We start from the raw sequence: 17,772 nt of genomic DNA on the forward strand, positions 1-17,772 counted from the left end.
GGAAAGAGCCGACAAGTTTAATATTAATCAATGCTCAAAACTTTACCGTAAACTTTCATTGATGTTCAAAAATGGCGGTATTGAGAATATACAACAGAAAATTTAACAGTTCATTAGTTCAAACTTTAAAATGGTCATAGCGACTGAGGTCTGATGCCAGAAAATTTCATTGAGCGTTTCAATTGTTTTTTCATGACAAAACAAACGAATAAGTATATACACAGGTGGATTTTTAAGACACGGCCGAGTTAATTGCAATTTGCGCACTTCTTTCTCTTCTCTCAGTCCGAGTTTATGGTCATACTTTTCCTTGGACAATTAACGCGAATGATCAAAGCGGTTGACTTGAAAGCTTACTTGCAGAAAATAAATGTAATAAATATAATAAATAATAAATGTAATGAATGTAATAAGTCAAGGTAAGTCATCAAACAAAAGGTAAGTCATTAAACAAATGCCAAGAACATCTTTGAAGAGTTCGGAAGCAAGAAACTGGTCAAATAGAAGTAAATCTAACATTTCGAAAGTACCTTTCCATAATGCATCCATTGCAGTTTTGCCTGCTAAGACTGTATTAGCCGCCAGCAATTTCGAGCAAGTTTCATAGCTACCGAGAAAGAATCCTTAAAAACCCTCCAGCAAGGCTCACATTCCCCCTGAAACGGGTTTCTTGAATGAAGACCCCACCCATACTGGGAAAGTCAAAACGGAGAGAAACTTTTGGCGGAAATTCAAGGGGAAAATTAACCGCCAGAATTTTTCTTGCCCAATTTGATTTTCCCTTGTTCCAACTTTCTCCTCCTGGGTATCCAAGCAAGGGTGGGTCCCATAAACTGAAAGGGGAAAGGGCTTTGAAACCGTACACCCATGAATTTTCAACGAACTGCCATTTATAAATTGAAGGGCTTTATGGAAGATAATCGCAAATGATTTTTTTTTTTGCCTTGAAATTGCTCCAGATAAGCCCTACTTCGGCACAAACCTGGTTATTACGTGAGAAAATTAGTTTTCTATTGAATTTGATAATCGCCGCGGGAAGATCAGATGAAACAATCCTCGAGCTTTCCATCTGTTAAATAGCCTCCTGGTATATTTTGTCTGAAGATCAACAAGTAAACAAAACAAAATCCACAATCGTAGACAAACAGACTGTGCAACAAATCAGGGAAAACAACAACCAAACAACAAATAAATAGAGGTGCAGGTTTTTATTATTGAACAATCAACGATATCGACGGAGAGACAATGTATTACGCCTCTTCCAGCAACCGCGACGAGAGCTACCAATCACCTTGTTGTAGCCGTGGCCCTTACGCATACCACGGTTTTTACGACCAGCAGCGGTCAAACCACGCAGCTCACGGTGCTTGTGCACTGGTTTGCAGATCCAGTTGATTCTTGGATCACGGCGTACGGCTTTGTGGAATGGGTCTACCATGATGACTTCAAAGTATTTGTATGTAGAATCTTCAGCCACCCAGTACGAGTTAAGCACTCGCAGGCTGCTGCAATATCGGCCAGCACGCTCCTGGACAAAAATGGAACAAAATATACATGACACTGTCAAAACCTATGCAATTTAATGGCATTGGAAATGGACTAAATACCTGGCCTTTGAATTAAAATTGAACAGCTCAGAGCACAATCGACTTGTACTTTTTAGATAGCTCTTGTTGTTTTTTGCTCGGAATTGCCAGATATTTGCATGTGGCTATGAATTCCTTCAGGAAACATTGCCGTAAGATTTTTTTTTCACTTTTATGCAGTTGCTTTGGGGTAAAAACCTATGATTATGGACAAGATTCCCATTTTTAATATGAACATATGAAACATATAATTCTCTGAACTGCGGGTGAAAGATTATATGGAAGATGAAGCAAGATCCTCGCAGTTACTTACAAACTCACAACTTGTGTAAATAACTGCAAGGGTCTTTCTTCCATTTAATCTTTCACCTACAGTTTAAATAAATGTTTCATATGTTCATATTCATTTATTCATCCTTCCAATATGACCAGCTCCTAGTTGGCTTGATAGCTCAGTTGGTGGACCACTGCACCAGCATCACAGAGGTCATGGGTTCAAATCATGTTGAGCCTGAAATTTTTTAAGGCTTTCTTTTCACAACTGCTTAAGTTGGGTAAATAACTTTGAGGATCTTTCCTCCATTTTTCTCACCAAATGAAGCATGAAGGCAAGCAAATATGGATAAGACATCAAGGCAACATTTCCTGAAGGAATTGAAGGCCATATGCAGGGATGTAGCTAAGAAAAACCTCAACAGGCTCAATAATAAACCTAGCTGGGTCTTTTGGACTATATACCTTTTAACTTAGCCTAAAGTATTTGTGTTCTGTTTAAATGTCAGCTGGTGATAAGATCTCTTTCAGACGGTGAAATTCACCGGTAGCCGGCTCTTAGCGACATTCCTGCACACGCAAAAAATCTGACAAATCTGAGCTAAAACAACAAGCGCTATAGGTCAATAATTACGCCAACAAGGTGTCTTCAGAGGTGTCTCGCGTCCAAGCGATGTAGCGCGTCCTGCTTAAACTGTAGATACCTGAACCCTTATATCAAATTAAAGCTTATGGAGCTGGCTATCCAACTAAACCAAGAATTTTGAAATAACATGAATTGCCGAATGTTTAGCGCTGCTTTCTCGAATAAATTTTTTTCACTTGGAGGAGCCACTTCAAAAAGCTAAAACTCAAAAGGAATTTGTTCGTTTGCCGTCAAATTTGGGCAGTAGCTAGTTTAACATATAAACAACAAAAACGTGTCTGCGAATTTTTTCTTTCGAAATATTTTTTCTCCGAGAGTGATTTTTGTACGATTACTCCACGTTTTTTTCATCCTATTTCGAAAATGCTCTATAACTTTTCACTGCGATTGAATATGGCAAAACGTAGACACGTTTTTCTAGCGCTTTGGGTCAGGAAACTGAGGAGCAAATTAAATTAGCAAAAAGCAAAATTCACTTTGACTTGTAGCTTTAAAAAGGTGATTCGGACGCTCGCAATTAGAGGTCGTAAAAAATTCGACAATTTATTTTATTTCAAAATTCTTGGTATGGTTTGATAGTCAGCTCTATAAGCTTTAATTTGATATAGGGGTTTACGTATCTACAGTTTAAACTGGATGCGCTGCATCGCTTAATCGCGAGACACCATTGAAGGTATCGGGTAACCTTAACATGTTAGTTTTCTTCACAGTGTGAGTGTAGTAGGACAACACAAACAATCAAGTCCAAGAGAAGAAAAGAGCAAGCTGCACTCAGATGTAACCAAGAACCCTAAAACAAGGAGCTCAGTAGCAAGAGTTACAACTTGATTACTTTCCCATAAGCGTAACACAAAATTGGTGAATAAAGACACCAGATTGCTGACTGCTCATGGATTATAGCAGCACAGCTTTTACAACTGTGAAATGAGCAGGCTTTTTAGCCAGGAATTGCAAACAGGGAGTCCTAGAAGCATGTGTCTGATGACAAGGTAAAAAAAAAAACTTTGACCTCAGTGGTATTCAAACACCCTGAATGTTAAATTACTGATGTTTTACCAACTGAGCTGAAGAAGCAGGACGTGGGTGGTCATGAGTTCAAATCCTATTGAGGTCAAGCACTGCACGGCACAGCATTCCCCATACCCTTGTACTAAGTTGCCTGTTTTGTCCTGTAAATTGCAAATGGACAGAGGCAGGGTGGCGTGTGAATGAAGTTGGTTGAAATTATCTTGTGGGTGTGAAAGTGGAACAATTTCCGTCATATTGAGCGACATCCTGTAATGTTCAACACGTATGTTGTCCCTAATTTTTTTTTATGACATGAGGAAAGAGTTATTGGTGCAAAATTAGCCGTGTAGAGTTCTGTATTACTTATTACTACAATAAATGAATTAAGTCAACGCTGCTGCCTAACCGGAGCCTGGGTGTCTAAATTTTTTTGCAACAGCAACTAATATTTTCACAAATGGATAAGGGGGTGTCAGAGTTTCTAAAGAAACTGCAGTGCTGCAATGGAGACAAACGTTTGGTTTTATCAACAGAGTTGATAAGGTAATTTGGCCACTGTAAAGAGATTCAAGTCCTTTGTCAAAGCAAATCATTCACTCTGACACACTCCAATCTCTTTACAGGGGCCAAATTACTTTATCAACTCGGTTGATAAAACCAAACATTTGCAATATTTTAACAATTTAGGCTCCTAACTTGTTGGCTTTTGGCCTTCTTAAAATTGTTTTCAGGCAACAGCCTTGGATGTATTTTTGTATCTGTGAGCAACTTTTGGCTAAACAAGTTTGACTATCACATTTGCATTCAAATGTAAGGGGTGTACCAATGTAGAATAGTGTATTATCCAACTAGGCTTTAAGAACGATGCCTACTTTTGTTACTGTGCATATGCTCTGTGCATCCCAAGATACTCGGGTTTCCTATGGGTGGTGCCTACTAATACAGGTTTTGTGTGGTTTAAAACTATGCGGAGAAAGCAGAACTTAGCAAGTGCTTTTGGTATCCAAAAAGAAAATTGGAGGTAACCATGCATTTTTCAGAAATAATAAAGCTTCAATTTGGAAAAAAAAATGCCATATATTACTTTGGATTTTACTGCTTTTTAGAATAATTATCTCTAAAAAATGCGTGGTTACCCCCAATTTTCTTTTTGGATTCCAATAGCCCTTGCTAAGATCTGCTTGTCCCACATAGTCATTAACTGCGCAAAAATACTTTGGAATTATATTTCCGAAATTCCCTAATGGTATGAGAGCAGGGGGATATTAAACATTTGAGAAAAATACACACACTTTTGAATTTGAAAGACATGTTTCGGATACAATTTGTATCCATTATCAGTTTTGGGATGTTACAAGTTTTGAAAAAATATATATGGAGTGTTTTCACATGACGTCACAACGGCCATGTTGCTGTCCCAAAACAAAGAAATGGCGGCCATGTTGGTGTTCCAAACTAAACCTCTGGGAATTGAACTCTATTTTTCTGCAAATACTTTCTTTTGTCTCAGTAAACCGATATAGCCAGTAGTCACGTGAATGAAAACGCTCCATAGAACAAGCAGTAGAAAATTACAAATATGAACAGTGTAGCTTTTTACATGTTACATAATACTAAAGGGAATACAAAACAATGATTGAATGATGCGGCTGATTACAAGAACAGATGTGAAACAAATTGCATAATACTGATCTTGAGTTGAAACGTAGTAGGAGCCGAGTCCAGAATGGAAAAACAAGCCTCCGAACACAGAACCCTACATGACTCTGAGCCATTTAAATGCTTGAAGATGTGAGAATTATGGTCAGAGTGTAAATAAGCGTGAACCCGTGTGGCAAAATGCTGAGTGGTTTCCCCGACATAACAGGCGTGACAGCCTGCACATGTGAATTTATACACCACACGAGAATGCAAGGCATTTGGAACCGAATCCTTCACTCCAAAGTGTTTTTTAACTTACCGGTATAAGATGTGAAAACAATCCTAATTATATTACTAGTAGGCACCATCCTTAAACATGAAGCGATCCTACAAAAGGGAAGGCTCAGAATTGGCATGCTGCAAGTGATACATGTCCCTTGTATTGAGGACATGTAGCATTTTTGTGTCTACTGCTTCTAGAGAAGCGTAGACACTATGTCATCGGGTTGAGTGAAAGAGTGAAAGAGTGAAAGAGTGTAAGAGTGTAAATGCCACAGGAATCCCAAATGGAATCCTATCGAAAGCTGACGCTTATCCTCGACTGACCGAGTTCTAAGCAATTGTATTTCCGGATCAGGACAATGGCGACAATACGGTAAATGATGTTTTCCGATGTTGATTTGCTTTTTACAAATAGTTTAAGTGATGATTTGAACCAGAATGCTGTAACTTCTGTAATTTTCATCGCAAACGTGCCCGAATTTACTGCGAGTGATCGCTTTGAACAAACACGGAGTGTCTTCAAATTTTACATGTGTGTTTGCACGCACGCAAAAAAACCCTGAAAGTTTTGGCCTCTAATAGCAAATGCATCGTTTATTTCAATAAAATGTTTTGTTGGAAAAGCTTTTTGTTGATTTTCGTGTCTTTGTCAATTCATATATGCGTTTGGTTAGGCAAGTGGGCTAATAATCGTAATAAACCATTAAGTCTTAAGTGGGTTCATTGCCCGACCAGATTCCTTGGAATATATTTATCGTATGATTCTAAAGGTAATGATGAACTAAATTTTAAAATTAAAATCCAAAAACTCCAAACGAATCTTGATATTTGGAGATCCAGAGACTTATCACTGTTTGGAAGGTTCTAATAATTAAAGCACTAGGGATCTCGTCTCTTGTTTACTCTATATCCAATATAGACGTTCCAAACGATGTCATAGATAATGTTAAAAGACGCCTTTTCTGGTTCTTATGGAAAAATAAGCGTGACAAAATTAGAAGAGCTGGACTTTACCAGGAATATGTCAAAGGTGGACTACGTATGGTTGATGTTGAGACAATGATAAAATCGTTACGTTTAGCTTGGATTCCTAGGCTTTTAAACTGTCAAAATCAGAATTGGAAGACGTTACCAGACTATTGTTTTAGAAAGAGAGGAGGTCTGAGATTCCTTCTTAACTGCAATTACAATGTCAAGTATTTACTCGATCTACCAAGGTTCTACAGAGAAATGCTCGAGTTTTTTAGGGAGCTAAGAACTCTTTATTCTACCAGGGACTTTCATGACACAATTTTGTTCAACAACAAGGATATCCTAATTGGTGGTGAACCCTTTTTTATTAAAGAGTGGTTCTTGAAAGGAGTACGAGAAATCAAAGACCTACTGAGAAGCGATGGTAGTTTCTTATCTTTCAATGACTTTCGAAGGAAATATGGCTTAACTAACACTAACTTTCTCCAATTCTATCAGGTCGTTAACGCTATACCAAAACACCTGGTCTCAAAATCAATATCAATGCAATATTCCGCCTTGGCTCATATCAACGATGTAACTTCTTTTCATCTTGGAAATGAGGTACGAATCAACCTTATGGAAGCGAAGGCGAAAGATTTCTATTGGCTCATAATTAATAAAACGTATAACGACAAGCATTCTGGTCCCCAACGTTGGGACACTACTCTCAATTTAGATGAAGAAAAATGGAGTGACATTTTCAGTTCCGTTCGGGATATCAGCAAGGAAAATAAAATGAAAGAATTTCACTTCAAGTTTATACACAGAATTATCGTTACGAAGAAAGAGCTTCACAAATTCGGAATTAAAACAGATAATGAATGTATTTACTGCGGGGATCAAGACTCTATTGACCATACTTTCCTTGAATGCCACTTCACTCAGCGCTTCACTAGAACTTGTTTGTCTTGGTTTAATGATAACAATAACACAAACTTTCCTCCAAACAAAGAAGAACTCTTATTTGGAATCTTTAATAACTCCATGCCATTATTAAAGAAATTTAATCACACACTCTTATTCATCAAGCGACATATATACACCAGGAAACTTAACGAAGAAGCATTGCTTCTCTCCGACTTTATAAAAAAAATTAAATTTAAATACCGCATTGAAAAATTTCAAAGTTAATTTTTGCTGTCGAAAAACAATATGCTCCTTCTTTTACCTACATTAGCTTCAGCTAATTTCTTAAGTAATAGCTGCCGCGCTAATGCAACGGCTTATGCAGTTTTGATTTTGTGTGTACGTGTGTTTAGTATCTGCGTTTAAAATAAACTTCTGTCATATAGAATAGTATAGCCTGCGAGCAAGCCCCCCACCCCCAAGCTAGAGAGCTTGCTCGCAGGCTAAGAATTGTAATACGGTAATATATTATCACAACTTTGTAATAATAGTAGCATTGTAGTTGTTGTATTATTATTTTTTTTTCTTTTCTTTAACTATTTGAAAAGTGTAATAAGTATTTATGTAGTGAAATAAAGTTCTTCTTCATTAAAAAAAAAAAAAACAATATATATATATATATATATATGCGTTTGAGAAGCGACAGATGCGTAATCAAGGACAATTTGCTTAAGCGGGTTGAAATTTGATATGCCAAAGGTCTTCATCAACATGCCGTGAATTTTCGCAATTTTTGCGTTCAAGTGTGTTTTTCGGCAAATGATTAATAGTAACGATATTATTTTACGTCAGAAAACATTTGTTTAACCCATTACGCACCATGCCGGCCAAAACCGGCCGCAATTTTGGGCGCATTTGCGCACACTCCACAATTTGAGCCTACCTCCCCTAGAAGGGAATTTTTTGTCCCCTATTGTTCTCATTGTCTTCAGAAAGGACTGACCAATCAGAATCCACTTACTGCGCATATATTTTTAGGTCTTAGGGGGGCCCAGACAAAAAAGCTTTTTGCCTTTAGGAATTGGTGTCCGATTTCAATTTTTGTTGCCTCGTGGGCCGCGCAGCTAAATTTTTAGTCGCCGATTTTCGCTTTTTCCGAAAGAAAACACACCTTTTCGAAATGGTAAATCGAAAGAAGAACTGCTAAGGAATACTCAACAGTTTCGACAGCGAAAATCCGAGAAATAACGGCGAAGAAATTGCGCTTCGAGTACGAATTGTTGTTTTATCCAGGCAACGAACGAGCGGATAGCTCAAATCATTGTTCAAGCCACGGACTTTCCGCGAAATTTTAGAGCACTTCTGGACATTCAACAGCCAAAAAATTACAGGTTTGATTGTGAATTTGTACTGAAATACTACTCTAATTGATCGATTCTTTGTACTCTGAATAGTTTTTGCGAAATATTTGAAAAACGTGCCCCGCACGGGTCGATAAATTCGCTTCGAATTGGACTTGTTCTTCCTTCAAATCGCTTGCGCGTCGCTCGTCTCGCATTTATAATTATACGCGTTTCTTTCTAAGGCGTAAACAAAGACTTTTCTGAATAAATTTTTAATTTAAAAAAGCTTTCTGTGTGTTTTTCTTTCTATTTTTATTGAGAAAACGTGACAACTGTGTAATCTTGCGTAAACAAACACATGCTCTCGAGACTGATCAAATTTCACCCACGTGACGCGCGGATCAAATTACATCGAAATTTCGGAAATTTTTACCCTCAAGTTTGTTTTTTGGAAAATTTTTAATTGGCAACTAGGGTATTTTATTCCATAATTAGTAATTTTAACTATCTTAGACCAAAGGGGTGTTGTTTTTTTTGCCCTGTAAGTTATGTTTTTTTACTGCACATGGGGTAGGAAATAACCACTTTGCCAATTTTGCTGACTTTTGGAAAACCTCTGGAAACGGCTGGTGCTTAATGGGTTAATCATTCCAGTTTAATATGCAGTTAATTTTGGAAGCCAACGATATTTATTTATCTACTGCGCATTTTGAACCGCTCTAGGGAAAAGTTAATTTATGCGAAAACTATGGAAACACGACAGGAGTCAAAGGGTTAAAGAATGATACTTGGCATTCATAAGTTCAGTATAGATTAAATTATAGTTTCTGTTGCATTTTATGCCTACGTTTCAGATTAGAACTTTGCTTTCAGTACTTTATGTTTAGAACTTTGCTGCATTGCTTTCAGTACAAAGTTGTGGTTCACGTTGTAAGATTATATAATATATTGTTTATGTTAGAATAAAGTTACAGTTCTCTTCATACAAAATGTTTGTGGTAAACGATACCAGCTTAATCTCAATCTCACCAGTATTCTATGCAACATTTTTACAACCATTTTTTTTATCTCTATCCTATTTCCACTCCTCCCGCTTCGTTTTCATTTCACTCTTATTTCCCTTTTCTTCAATTCTTTTATATCACATTTCTTTACCAGTACTGCAGTAGACACATGCAGTCTGAGACTGCCTATTTTTTTATTATAGCGCCCACATCCTCCATAACCCATATTGAGGACATGTAGCATTTTTTTAGTTTAGCGCCCACATCCTCCATAACCCATAACCAAAAGAATTAAAATGAGCAACAACTGGAGTGATGCTTGGTAAAAGAATAAAGCATTATGCAGTGGCAGGCCATTATAAATACTGTGTACACATAATATTTAAATGTATTTTATGCCTTTCTGAAACTGTAGTCTGTGATAGAACAGGTACACAAAACCCATGTACCTTGCAATGGACAATAATGAGGGCAACATCAATAATTTGTTTTCAAAATCTGACATGAACTGTGCATGAACCAAACTATTACTAAGCATTGTACAATAAACAAGCCCTCTCAAAATGTACAGTCCCAGCAGCCAGCAACTTGGCACTGAGCTCACAAAAATTTTCCTCACGCCTCTTTTGGACTTGGCACTTTCTGTCTACAAAACATTTTGAGAGGGCAGAATGGCACTTCAATAGTGGTCTGCTTTAGATAGTACTCAGAACAATGAACAACAATGCAAAGTGATTAGGCCGCTTACCTCTGCAACAGATCTCAAGCTCCTCTGGAACTTCAATTGGTTCACACCTTGGTTAGCAGGTTTACCATAGGTAGCACCCTTAGGCACTGGGCGCTTGCGTCCACCACGCCTCACACGAATACGGTAAATCACATAACCTTGCTTAGCTTTGTAACCAAGGCGACGTGCTTTATCAGGGCGCATGGGACGGGATGCTCTGTGGATGGCATTGAGTTGGCGATATTGCCAGCATCGAACACGCAGTAGGAACCGCAGAAGGTCGGACTGTTTCTTTTTGTAGAGCTCCTCAAGGTACTTATATGCTCCCATTTTTTGGTCCTAAGTCAGCTAAGATAGAAAAACAAAAGTTTTGCATATTGTAGCCTGTATATAAGGACACCCTTGTTTACAATGTAGAACAACGTGTACCAAGATGAAATTTGTTCCAAAAACCCAGTACGTTATTGTTACTTAATGATGTAAGTCCCAGTTTTTCTCATTGTGAACAAAAAACAGTATAGTATCTCTACAGAAGGAAGCGTTTTCAAGTGGAAGGGATCTCAGTGCAAGTAAGCCCTGTATATATCCGGTGGCTACTGTTGGTCAAAGTGGCTTTAGTTACCACTTACTTACAAATTTTGACAAACGTTCCGTTTTCAACAAGCCTATATAATAGCCAAACATATAATTTGGGAACGATTTGCAACATTTTGTAGATACTTCAAATTGTATGAAGGGCGCCTTCACTTCAAACTAGATTCCAGACAATAATAAAAGAAATGCTTTAAATGGTTTTATTATTTGAAAGATAAAGTAAAGCAAAGGATACAGACTTAAATGATTCAACTTTGGCCAGTGAACTCGTACCAAATGCTCAGTAACAAAAAGACAGTAGGAAGTCTTCGCCGAAATATGCTAACATTTCAGACATTGCTATAGTCAAAAGAAACGAATATGTGTCCAAGAAAAGATTTCGACGGAAAAAGGAATTGTCAAAGAAATATTTGAGGTAAAATTTATTATCAGATGACGATTTCAAAGCGAGGATTAGACACGATTTCGAAACCCAGTTTTCTTACCTCCGGTCGCAAAAGAGCAAACAGGAAAGAGAACTTACGAGTTACTGTGCCTCGTTTCGAATCTTGCACGCGCATGCGTACTGAGGTGTATCACGTACCCGCCATCGCCATTTTGATGTTTGTTGTTGAGCGAATAAAAACACAAATCTATCGAGATTTCTGGTTTTCTACAAAGAAGAAAACCTGTTGTCCTTGCAAATGAACCAAGCAGAAAAAGGGGAAGAAGGAAACAGAGAGGAGTGGATGTCAAAGCTAACAGACATGCGTTTTCAGAGGGCAGACATGAATCGTTTGATAATGGACTACCTTGTCACCGAGGGCTTCAAAGAAGCTGCTGAAAAGTTCAAAATGGAATCCGGCACGCAACCTTCTGCTCCGCTCGACAGCCTGGATGAAAGGATCAAAATCAGGGCTGCGGTTCAACGTGGGGACATCGAAGAGGCAATCGCGCTAACTAATAAGCTTAACCCAGAAATACTGGACTGCAAACCACATCTATACTTCCACTTACAGCAACAACGCTTAATTGAGTTAATTCGAGACAAGGACATTGAATCTGCCGTTGATTTTGCCCAGAATCAGCTTGCTGAGCAGGGAAATGAATCTCCGGAGTTTCTAGAGGAGTTAGAACGCACGATGGCTCTGTTGGCTTTCGACAACCCACAGGATTCTCCCTTTGGCGAGCTTCTTTGCCCTTCCCAAAGACAAAAAGTTGCGAGTGAATTGAATGCTGCCATTCTAGAGGCGGAAAACAGGGAAACCTCACCTAAGCTGTCTAATTTACTTAAGTTGTTGTTGTGGGCACAAACGGAGCTAGATACGAAGAAGGCGAAGTTCCCCAAAATGTTAGATGTGGCCAGTGGAACTTTTGTGTGAGGTACACTTCTGTTCAAATGAGCCTATGTAATGTAACATGAATGTAACAAGCGCAAACAATCGTTGCATCATGTTCAGACTCCGCTGATGTTTGACGTGGTTAAAGTTATTGATATTTTAGTATTTTCCTGGTGACTTGAAGCCGTTAAGGACTGGTTTACAAGGTACAATTTGTTAGGCTGACAGTATCAGCGGGTGCAAATCATACATGCATTTTGATACCTGGGGCACTTTTCAAGTTTTATTTATTTAGCTTTGCCTAAATAAAATACAGATCTATAAGCATGAATAGGTAAAAAAAATTATTAGGCAGGGAGACTACTAAAGCCTAGCCAATGACAGCGGATCCAATGTAAATTGTTTAAAACTTAAAAACTAGAGCTACTAATATATAAACAAGAAAAAAAAAAGCGAAAGTTCAAATTGTTAGAAGCAGCACGTCGGCGGGCAAAGTAGAGTCCTCACTTGCATCTTGGACAGATTGTTTTCCAGATTCTGATGTCGTCAACGTCGTACAGGTTCAGAGCCTTATTGTAATATTGAAGTTGTAAACTTTTAAATGAGGCTAGAGAGACGTGGCTTGTGCGAAGCTCCGCTGGCTGAACATTCCATGTGCGGCGCGTGCGTATGAAAAATGAGTGTTGATAAGTAACAGTTCCACATCGCTTAGGAGTATAAGTAATAGCATTGCTGCTTGATTGTCTGGTTACAGGCAGAGCTTCACTACCAATGAAAACTAAGTTATTAACAGCTTTGTAGAAAAAGACTAAATACAAAAATTCATGCCAGTAAGAGATAGGTAACAGATTTGTTAGTTGAAGTCGGGTCTTATAGGTTAAATCGCAACAGAAGGGAAGCTTCAAAACTAATTATTAGTTCTGTTGCACAGCGCTTTAGTAGGCCAATGTTTGGCCAAAGTTTGGAGCAAATGGAAAAAAGCCTTTCCATTCAACATGGAAAGTTTCCAGCATTTCAAACCAAAATTTTGGTGAAATGGAAAGTGCCCCTGATTTTGAATTTTGATTGACATGGAGGCTTCTTTAAGAGTGTTGCAAGGGTTTTAATAGTAGCCAGTACCCAGGTACAGGCATCCATTTGCTCTGAAATGGTACCTGCCTTTGGATAAATTTAAAGCCATTCTGAACAAGACAAATTAATAAATAGTACCACAAAAAATAATGAAATGCCTGGTGTTGGCCCAAGTTGATAAAACTCTGTTGTGCTGCAACACTTGTTCCAACAGCCATAAATTGGGTATCAAAATAAGCGCATGATTCATGCTCTGATACTGGTCACGGCTGTGCAGCCAACAAATCATAGTGTGTAAACCATCCTTTACCTACACACCAATGTTCCCTATTTACCCAAGTACTTCTTTTCCTTTGTTGGAAAAGAAACATCTTGCCTGAAGCATTTTCATTTTTTTAGTATACAGGGACTGAGAATAACAGATTAAATATTGCAAAGGTGGTCAACTACTTTTCTGAGAGGTCTGATGGATAGCAAAGGCATCTGCTCAGGTCATTTGATTTAAATTTAGCATTGTACAAAGATTCTGAGATGTAGTTTTAATTTTTTTGAAATTAGCCCATGACTTATGTTAAAAGCATAGGAAATTTGAATGTAGTAAATTCCATTCAAGACATTCTGAATGAAAATGGAAAATTCTTTACTTATGAAGAATTTAACCGCAAGTACAAAATAAAAATTACTTTTCTTAACTATTTTCAAATCCTTGGATCAATTCCAGCAAACCTCAAATAAAAGGCAGGTTCTACACCCAGACCTGTGAACTTTATTCTTGATGATTGTGATATATTTGACTTATCTATGGACAAGTTGATTCAACTTTCAAAAATGAAACCTATCTTTCAAGAAAAAGAAGAAGTTACGCCAAAAACTCTTCCATGAAGCCCTAACATGGTTTAACAATAAGCACAAAGTTAATTTTACTCCATCTAAACTACAGTTCCTATATGAAGACTATGATCCTCCCCTGAATACAAACTCAAACATCACCCGAAAATTTCAGATCCTCACTGTAGAAACTTGAAATATTGCTACTCATGTAAAATGTTAGAAAAACCCCCAAGTATTCTAGAATTGAAGTCAGCACTAATCTTAAAATGGAAAGTGAAAAATGGGAAAGTTAAAATTAATTTAAATTAGCGGAAACACAATTTTTTTTTTTTTTTTTTACTGCTTTCCTACCTTTTGTTCTTCTTGTAGTGTATTTATTATTATTATTATTATTATTATTGTTATTATTATTATTATTATTACTATTATTATTATTATTATCATTATTTTATATTAAGATTGTAATTCTAACGTGTAACCTGTAGCTGTTAGTAATCTAGTTAAGGGTATGTTTAAAGCGGTATGTATTGAATTGTTAGTAGTGTAAGTAACCAGTAAGCACTGTATTGCAGGTAAAATACTGTATTGTCTATTGATGTATTTATCCCTTACTGTAAATAATGTAAGTAATGTGATTTTGCAAATAAAAAAATTAAAAGAAAAAAATAAAAAAAAAATAGGAAATTTGACAGTTACACAGGCATACTTGGGGAAAAAAAATCTGAGTCCTCCCAACTGGAAATACAATATTATTGAACGTATGACCTTCGGTTTATTACATGTAGTCAGCATGTTCTTATGAACCAATCAATTTGAAACTTCAACTTCCCTCCCCTCTCCAGGGCATTTGAACTTTTGAAGATTTCCATTCCTTAGGCCAAAACACCTGATTCAAATCCATACTTGTTGGTGTTCAAGTGCCTCTGCTGGAGGATCAGTCTTTCAGCTTCAATCAATTTGCTGCTCATGCTTTGTAGACAGACATTACTGATACATTCAAAAACCCTTTGGAAGCCCCTTTTTGAGCGAGCTCTTTCACTCACAAATTATGGGGAAATACCATCCTTGAAGAACTCCTCAACTCCCACAAACCGGGAAAATCCACACATGAATTCAGCCAGATGGGCAGGTAAATCCGGTTCAATAATATGAGCAAGTTACGACAAGAAAAACCAACACAATGATTGTTTAGCCCCAACCGGTAGGGCATTTGACCCTATAGTCGACCCACATAGTGGGGAAATGATTTAAACAACACTTCTAAAAAGGCGAATGCCGTGAGAGGCATGATAACTTTGGATTTACCCCCTGGATGAGCATAACATTTTGAGGTCAGGGTGAATATTTCTTTTGGGACTACTCTGGAACATGAATAATGTTAAATAGTAAGCATTCAGCATGTTCTGTTCTCGGAAAGGAAGGAATAGCATTTCTTTCTGTTTTCCTCTTGTAACAGAATGGTTGGAATGACAAGTACGTGAATTTATAGTTGACAAATAAGTTTATCTTGCTTATAAACTTGAGTTTGTTCACCAAAATTGTATTGCATTTGGAATTTTTAGGAAACTGCAGTAATGTAATAAATGTTTTTAGGGTTGGGGGAATTGTTCTGTTGCTTTTTCTATTGTTCCCTACAAGGGTTGCAAACCAATCATGTGAGACCTTGTGAGAGCAACACTACTACATCCCCCCTCCCCGACTGTCCAGTTTAAGGATGGTGGCTCCTTTTGCAACTGTGCATACATTCTGCACATCTTGGGATGGTCTGAGAAGCTCTGATTTCTTAAAGGACGGTGCCTACAAAATCAAAAGTTTAATGTGCACGATTTTTGATTATGCAAGAAAGGAAGATCTTAGCAAGATCTTTTGAAATCTATAAAGAAAATGGAGGTAACCATGCATTTTTTGGAGCAAATTACTGGTAACCTTCAATATGGAAAAAATTCCATACATTTTTATGTATTTTAAAGTTTTTTAGAATTATTGTTGTTTTTAATTATCTCTGAAAAATGCGTGGTTACTCCTAATTTTCTTTGAATTCCAGTAGCTCTAAGATATGCTTTTCCCACGGTCACAAACTGCACAAAAATAGCTCCATATTAGGAGGCACAAACCTTACAACAAGAATTTACAAGAACGAGTTCTCAGGTCATCTCAGTCAAGTGTATTCTGTTACAGAGTATCTGTACATTTGGAGGTTGACTGAATGTATACTATTCGTAAATTAGCTGTGTTTATACTAGGTGTCTAAATGTATTAAAGGTTTTGTTTTCATATAAATATGAGATGTTCAAAACTTGGATGTTGAAACTTTAATGTGTAAGTGTGTCATTAAGATACCTTGAACGAAAGAACATTGGAGGCATCGGATGTTAAATTCACTTCCCTTATTTCCTGTATTGCAGCTTGCATAGCTGGCACTTTGAGTGGTTTTTGGGCACAATGTCAGACAAAGCAAGGTGATTGAACCAAAAAAATACTTGCTCCCATAACCTTGTTTTGTCATTGTTTTCTTAGCTGAGAATGCCACATGGGTACATTGTATAAACTGTCACTCGATAGTAATACAATCAACTGAAGTTACATGTGCAAAGTTTTAAAGGTGCAGTGAAGGATAAACAACTCTCTCAACAATGTTCAAAAATTGAAGGAGATTTTCATAAATGATTCAAGTTCATTTATTTTATACCATTGATGACTTGTCAAGCTTAAAATACAACATCGATCCAGAGTTTTTAGTTGCAACTTATTGCTTGTTGCTATTTTTGCCAAAATGGTTTCTGGCTTTGGGTGGCAGATGATTGAGAGGGGTTATTAGAGGCGTGCACACCTGCACAAAATCTAATCGCATCCCTAAAAAAATTACTTGAAAACGTGCTGTGCAGGCAACCTCAAATGGCGCTTTGATTAGATACCCAAGGCATTTAAACGTCTTGGGCAGTTTGAATGTCCATTATTTTGTTATTACAAAACAGGTTAATGTTCCTTAAAATCCCCTTCAGGAAATTAAAAAATCTTCGGATAATTTGCAATCTCCTCCGGTGTAAACTCAGTCAGTCTTCTTGGGAGGGGTGCTGGACCTTCCAGCTTGGTGAAAATATTCTCTGCATAAGGATGTTCACCGTCCTCAAACAAGTACAACCTTTTCATCCAGATGGGTCTAAGATTGTTTTTTGGTAGCATTCCATTAACTGCGCGCCACAAAATTCTTGTACCGTCTGCTTTGTGGAGGTTCCTTGCAACAATTTCTTTAAGACCTCCGGGGTAGCCTGTGTGGTGACGATAAATCTTTCTGTCCCATTTGGCGCCAGTTAGAACAATATCCTTGGTGTTGGTCACCACCATATAGTCACCAACATCTTTTGAGTGGTGGTAAATAGGTTTCGTTTTTCCTTGCAGAATCTGTCCTATGAAACAGGCTAGACGTCCGCAAACTTGGTCTCTTCCATCTATGAGGTACCACAGTCGAGCATGGGTGGTAAAGCTTTGGTTTGCGCGATTTACGAAAGACATTTGAGAACTCTGCACATGTATGCCTTACAAACAAAATGGCCGCCTCGTACCAGTCTACGCACGCGCTCTACTTA

The 17,772-nt window shown here is 37.6% G+C and overlaps 3 protein-coding genes across 3 annotated transcripts; 1 reads left to right on the plus strand and 2 right to left on the minus strand.

Moving 5' to 3' along the window:
- Nucleotides 1–1,193: 1,193 nt before the first annotated feature.
- LOC146456387 (large ribosomal subunit protein eL15-like) lies at nt 1,194–11,516 on the minus strand. Its single transcript, XM_085093154.1, has 3 exons — nt 11,450–11,516; nt 10,392–10,718; nt 1,194–1,528 (listed from the first exon to the last, which is right to left on the minus strand). The coding sequence occupies exons 2-3, from the start codon at nt 10,698–10,700 to the stop codon at nt 1,223–1,225; spliced, it is 615 nt and encodes a 204-aa protein (XP_084949280.1). The 5' UTR covers nt 10,701–10,718; nt 11,450–11,516; the 3' UTR covers nt 1,194–1,222.
- Nucleotides 11,517–11,530: 14 nt separating this feature from the next.
- Nucleotides 11,531–12,613, plus strand: LOC146456388 (glucose-induced degradation protein 8 homolog). Its single transcript, XM_085093153.1, has one exon. It carries the CDS (start codon nt 11,648–11,650, stop codon nt 12,323–12,325), a length of 678 nt encoding a protein of 225 aa, XP_084949279.1. The 5' UTR covers nt 11,531–11,647; the 3' UTR covers nt 12,326–12,613.
- Nucleotides 12,614–17,044: 4,431 nt separating this feature from the next.
- On the minus strand, nt 17,045–17,769 carry LOC146456389 (large ribosomal subunit protein uL13m-like). Its single transcript, XM_085093155.1, has one exon. It carries the CDS (start codon nt 17,696–17,698, stop codon nt 17,192–17,194), a length of 507 nt encoding a protein of 168 aa, XP_084949281.1. The 5' UTR covers nt 17,699–17,769; the 3' UTR covers nt 17,045–17,191.
- Between the last annotated feature and the right edge of the window lie 3 nt (nt 17,770–17,772).

Source organism: Pavona decussata, unplaced genomic scaffold, assembly GCF_977016875.1.
Source record: "Pavona decussata unplaced genomic scaffold, jaPavDecu1.1 SCAFFOLD_254, whole genome shotgun sequence".
NCBI lineage: Eukaryota > Metazoa > Cnidaria > Anthozoa > Scleractinia > Agariciidae > Pavona > Pavona decussata.

What these genes read in the sequence shown, in the direction of transcription:
- LOC146456388 (XM_085093153.1), top strand. Translation starts at nt 11,648, where the DNA reads ATGAACCAAGCAGAAAAAGGGGAAGAAGGAAACAGAGAGGAGTGGATG.
- LOC146456387 (XM_085093154.1), bottom strand. Translation starts at nt 10,700, where the DNA reads ATGGGAGCATATAAGTACCTTGAGGAGCTCTACAAAAAGAAACAGTCC. An exon ending in GCTTGAGATCTGTTGCAGAG is followed by an intron (nt 1,529 to 10,391) that starts GTAAGCGGCCTA and finishes ATTTTTGTCCAG; the next exon opens with GAGCGTGCTGGCCGATATTG.
- LOC146456389 (XM_085093155.1), bottom strand. Translation starts at nt 17,698, where the DNA reads ATGTCTTTCGTAAATCGCGCAAACCAAAGCTTTACCACCCATGCTCGA.